This window comes from Engystomops pustulosus, chromosome 10 (genome assembly GCF_040894005.1).
Source record: "Engystomops pustulosus chromosome 10, aEngPut4.maternal, whole genome shotgun sequence".
NCBI lineage: Eukaryota > Metazoa > Chordata > Amphibia > Anura > Leptodactylidae > Engystomops > Engystomops pustulosus.
This window is the reverse complement of record NC_092420.1, coordinates 14,525,766-14,531,580: the sequence shown is the minus strand read 5'-3', so window position 1 is coordinate 14,531,580 and position 5,815 is coordinate 14,525,766. Positions and strand designations below refer to the sequence as shown.

Sequence of the window (5,815 nt, the reverse complement as noted above, 5' to 3'; positions counted from 1 at the left end):
ACCATCTTTGCAGATCTTGAGGAGGCCCTACTGTTTGACACCATAATTATACATATACAAAATGTTAAACCTTGACTCAAGAGCCCTCAGGCCGATCCTTCCCCCCCAGGCCAATAGCCATTGCTCCCCACTCCATCATTATACCTTTTCCGGAATTGGTTCTTGTGGTGGAAGCAATGGTTAGGCATGCAATCAGTTTTTGGTGGGGCAAAATAACTTTTAATAACTCAGACAAAACCATTTGACCGTTTGCGTTTTAATATTTTTATTATTTTAATTTTGTAAACAAACCTAAGACATTGTCAAAAGATTGGACAATATTTAACAAAATAAAGTTCAAATAAATTCCCACGCTCATCTATAAAAACTCTGCGGATAAACTTTTTTTTTTTTTTAAATTGTCATAGAATGTTTTTGCCTTAAAAGGCCCCCACGATTGGTTATGAATATCACATGATCTATTGACAATCAAGTCAGTTTCAACAAAGCACATGACATACTGGTATGTGCCCCCCTCTGGCAGGATCTGCTCTTCATATAGCTTCTTATGCCCTTGTTTTTAAGAAAAAAAGCTTTAAAAATTATGCTAATGAGCCCGAGGGGCTCCAGGCTCCATTAACTCCTATGGAACCTGATCCTTTCAGGCTCATTTGCATAATTTAAAAGCCTTTTTAAAAAAAAAAAAAAAAAAAAAACAAGGCAAAACAAGCTAAAAGAAGAGCAGATCCTGTCAGAAAGGGCACACACCAGTATATCAGTGTGCTTGGTTTACAATCCTTCATCCTGGTGGTAGATTTCCTTTAAGTGATAATATGGGGATTATAGGAAAATGGCTTCCTAAAAAAAGAGGAAGCCATAATTATCTCAAAATACCCAGTTATCTTAAAAATTATACAATATAATATATTAACTATGACTATGCAATTACAGATCTCATGGTTCCCCCTATATCAAGGTGGCCCTACACCTTCTATAGCTGTCTGTAGGCAGCTATTCCTCCTGACCCTCCTGTACACATGTATAACCCAAACATGTGCAAACCCAACTGCTCCAAGAGGCCGAAGGGAGTAAACCAGCCGGATAACTCACACATCACTTAACTCCACTAAGACCAATGTATCTAGCGAGATGAAACTTTTATAAGCTCACCACATCCATGCCCTTGTAGTCAGTTATGGAAGCGTGAACAGAGCTCCCTACACAAAAATTGTTGAAAATTTTAGATTTTGTTTAGTTAACACATCGGTAATCTGGGACACCATAGGACTTATGTCTAGGGGCACCTTTAGTCAATAATTACACCAGCTTTTCTACATGCCCTCAATATTTGAGGAAAGTTAAGTTACAGTTTAAAATACTGTTTCTTCTAGATTTCTAAAACTTCTACACCTTCCACATCTTTACAAACCCACATTCCACTGGAATTCACTACAAAAATACAGGGTCATGCCTTCCAGCATGTCCAGACAATCTTTGTAACCTCAATAAGTTACAAAATGGCCGCTACTCTAAGAGGTTGAGTTTCTGAAAGCCAACTTCTTATGGGCCTCATGGAGATCTAAGGAGGCTTTTGGCCCAATGGCTGGTGCTGTACAAAGATCCACACTTGTACCTCCACTCATGAGTAGATAGCTTCCATATTCTTTTGGCCCATCATTGAATATATACAACATTTTTTGATTGTATTTTCTCCTTATGTCCTATATAGTCACGAACCTCATTTTCAGTTGGAAACATCTAAAAATTATCGTAGGTCTCAATATAATTACTAGAAATTCCAAAGAGAAGAACAATTGGCACAGTTTTTTCTCCCGCACCGGCTGATACAGTTATGTCAAGTCAAGAAGAGTTTCCCACCCACAGAAATATTGTTGTAGGCTTTTCTTGTAACTCTTGAGGTTCTTGATCTAGTTGGAAGACTATTGGCATTCTTCAGTCCATTTCTCGAAAGCTCTTTTCATGGTTTCTTCTTCTAAGTCGTTAAATATTTCTGCAGAAATAAGAATTCAGAAAATTAGGAAACCAAGAACTTCTTCGTAGTTGAGCGTTTGATTTGTGGTGTCGAAGACAAATCCATCACATTCATTTTCAAAAACATTCAGCATGATGAAACTTCTCCATAGGACCATCTCTCTACGATGTTCAACCTAGACGTTACCTACACTTTGTATTATACCCATGTTGCACTCTTAGGTAATAGACTCTAGGCCAGTGATGGCAAACCTTTTGGAGACAGAGTGCCCAAACTACAACCAATGCCCATTTATATGTCTCCAAGTGTCAACATGACAATTTAAGCTGTAACTTATTGATCCCTGCGGTATCACAGGTTTCAATCGTATTGGCGTCCTGAGTTCACCAATACAATAGAAAGATGATGGAGAAATTTGGATTGTAGCTTCCCTCCAGGGTCCCCTGAAGAGGAAGAATCAGGGGACCCAGAGCAGGAGCTCCAACGTTAATTTATCTCTATTCACACCTTCTCGATCCCCCTGTCGTCCTGGCAGCCAAGGATGTTGCTTTAAAATGGCACTGAACATGGTCTCGGACCACAGGAGGAAGCTTTGAGTCCTGTCTGGCAAACTCTCCGTTGGTGTGAAGGCCTGGGTCCCTACAGAAAGGGCTCTGAGTGCCACCTCTGGCACTTGGGCCATAGGTTGGCCACCGCTGCTCTAGGTGTCTCAAAATTGGGTTGTCATTTGCTGGACTTCTGTGGACCATCATTATGTCACTACCTTGTTGCATCAGAGGATCCTCTGGTACTGTGGTGACCACTCTGATCTGATGTATATTGGATATTGGAAGAGCCTTTCTCACCTCACTTTTTGATGGACAATAGTTTTCACTACCAACAGGATTAACTTTTTAGAGCCTTTAAATAATAATATAACCTACCTGCAGTTCCAAGTCCGGTAGGAATGGGGAGACGTAGTTTCCCACCACTGTGCTTGAACCTCTCTCCCAATGCCTTCTTTATGAGTGGAAAGGTACAGTCCTTGTGCCAGACAGGAAGTTCCAGGTTCTTCATACACTGTATGGTCCTTTTCTTCTCTTCATCTGTGATGAGCCCACTTTCATACGAGATGTACGTCATGAAAGCCATATCTATGTTCACAGCTTCGCCATGCATTAGAGCTGGTAGAACTTTCTACAAGAAAAAGTCATCACATTGAGCTATGCCTGGATTGACTAGAGAACAAGTCGCAAGCTACAGGGTCCATTTATAGAGACACACCCCTTTGACAAGTTTAACGATAACACCTAGTTGTCAGTTACATGTGTTTAAAAAGTTTTTAAAAATTTCACTAATATTATGGTTGGTTGTCCAAGTTCTTCAGAGCAAGTGTAGCTTTTTGTAGACAGACAATGGAAAAGGCCCCAATTAGAAGGTATTTGGATTTGGGATTTCCGATCCAGACAAACACTAACCGAATTTAGTTTTTAGTAATATACAAATGCTATGATAGAGTTGTATTTACCATTTCAAGTTCTGGGCTGATAACATGTCCATAATCCACAAGCCTATCAAGGTCATCCTCCCACAGGTTAGGGGCAAGTTCCTCCAGCATCGTCTGAATGGCCAGTCTTGTGGTTGTTAGGGCAGCATCTCCGTGGCTCGCCAGGCCATTCCTGGATTGAAACTTTGTGTCTAGAAGGAACTTCCCATGACTTTCAAGAAGTTCAAATAGCCCCTTATGCTTCATTAAAGCCATCTGAAAGACAAATACAAATTTTGTAGATACATACAAGCTTTAGCTAGGAGGCATGAAAGATCATCATCTGTTAAACATGTAATTACCTTTAAGATCTCTCCAAAACCATTGGAAATCTGGCGCCTTGGAATGGTCTTTATGAAAGATCGGTCAAGAAAGGTGGCTGCCGGTGGAGTGTAGGTTCCGATCTTGTTCTTACAGTTGCAGAAGTTGACTCCATTCTTGGCACCCACACTTGCATCCACATAAGACAACAGTGTCGTGGGGACTCTGATGTATGGGGTCCGACGTCTGTAGAGAGAGGCAGCAAGACCGACAATGTCCAAGCACACCCCTCCTCCAATGGCTATGATTGGTTCGGTGCGCCTGTCAATCCCAAACTTGTGGACCTCATCTAGTATAGTAAGGACAAGCTCCATTGACTTGGTTTCTTCTGTCGTCTCCAGAGCAAGGATCTTATAGGTGACATTATTGGCCTCGAAATACTTCCTGACTTTGGAACCATACAACTTCTCTACAGTCATGTCCATCACCACCAAGCGCTTTTGGATCTTCTTTTGGTGGACCTCAACCTCTTGTGGATCAGATACATGGCCATAAAGTAGGGTGGGGTTATTGGGATCTAGGAGATCTTGGGTTTCGATCACTTTGTAGACAAAGTATATGGGTGTTTTTATGGTCCAAGAGACACCGGACTCAGTTATAGTCTCACCACTGAAATTGAATGAAACAAAAATAAGTGAGGATGACCATGATCCAAAAACATCTTCTATTTGGTCCTATGTATTATCCCCCCCCCCACCATTATGAATTTAGTTAATATTTATGAACTCACTGCAAACTCCTCCAATAAAACTACTTTGAGCGTTCTCAAATATATATTTTTAAAATAATAATTAAAATCACTAAAAAGTCTTGAAAAATTCTACTGACCGGGATGCAAAATATTCCACTACTGACCGGGATGCAAAATATTCCACTACTGACCGGGATGCAAAATATTCTACTACTGACCGGGATTTAGAAAAATTACTGCTCCTTGCTCTAGGGCAAGAAATTCCTGTGTCTAGTTACAAACTACAGAGAGGACTATGGCTGCTGCAAGTTTTTTTTTTTTTTTTTAGCCATTTCTACTAAAATATACAAGTTAAATTCCTCAATACATCTTCTAAAAAAAAATATTTAGCGATGCTTTTTTTTTTTGTTTTTTTTTTAAAAACATTATAATAAATATATCTCTAAATATTGAGCCATTTACCGCACATGTGTTATTTTTTATTTAAAAAAAAACATTAAAAATGTAAATTTTTACAAAAGTTCAGTGAACAAAATGAAATGTTCATTTCAATGCTAGGGTCATATACATTTTTCTAAAAGTTTTTTTTTTGTTTTACATAAAAATGTTGGTTTTTGATCCATTGATATCTATATGATGCTAACTCTGATTCCCAGTTAAAAATTGGAGTAAAAAAAAAATATATATTATGCAAAATTAAACAAAGAAATGTTTTTAATGACTAAGGGGGAGATTTATCATCATGTTTCGGAGGTAAAACTGTTTAGTTGCCCATTTTAATTTTAATTTTAAAAACAGCTGTGGGATAAATGAAAGCTGAGCTCTGATTGGTTGCCTTGGACAACTAGAATAGTTCTGCTCTAAAAGACTTAAGAAAAATCTCCCCCTAAATGTCCAGTTTAGTCAACTTTTTAAAGGAACACGATAGTTTAAGAAGTGCTTTTTGGTTACAAAATTTACTAAATCTCGTTTTGTTACCAAAATTTACATTATTTTTAAGCCAATTGAAATGGTAGACACTTACATTTTGGCCGGGGAGACAATCACTTGATCTTCATTCCAAGTTTTTGGAAATTCTTGGCCACTGTCTACACAGCACCAAGTGTTCTTGACCTGAACGAGTTGGAACTCCTTCTGCTTGGTTCTGGTTTCCGTTCCCTTGGTGGACCCTCGGATGGGGCTAACCGTGTACATGTCTCCTGCAGGCATCTCTGTAGGCTTGGTGTGGAAGGATATGTGGTCCTGTTAGATGCTCGGTAAGATGGGATGTTATATAGCATTGAGGCAGCCAGTAGATTTGGGAGGG

General features: G+C 39.2%; 1 protein-coding gene across 1 annotated transcript; it reads right to left on the bottom strand.

Annotated features, from left to right (window-relative positions):
* Positions 1-273: 273 nt before the first annotated feature.
* On the bottom strand, positions 274-5,815 carry LOC140104383 (2-epi-5-epi-valiolone synthase-like). Its single transcript, XM_072127910.1, has 5 exons — positions 5,534-5,815; positions 3,800-4,427; positions 3,480-3,713; positions 2,896-3,148; positions 274-1,990 (listed from the first exon to the last, which is right to left on the bottom strand). Exons 1-5 carry the CDS (start codon positions 5,716-5,718, stop codon positions 1,920-1,922), a joined length of 1,371 nt encoding a protein of 456 aa, XP_071984011.1. The 5' UTR covers positions 5,719-5,815; the 3' UTR covers positions 274-1,919.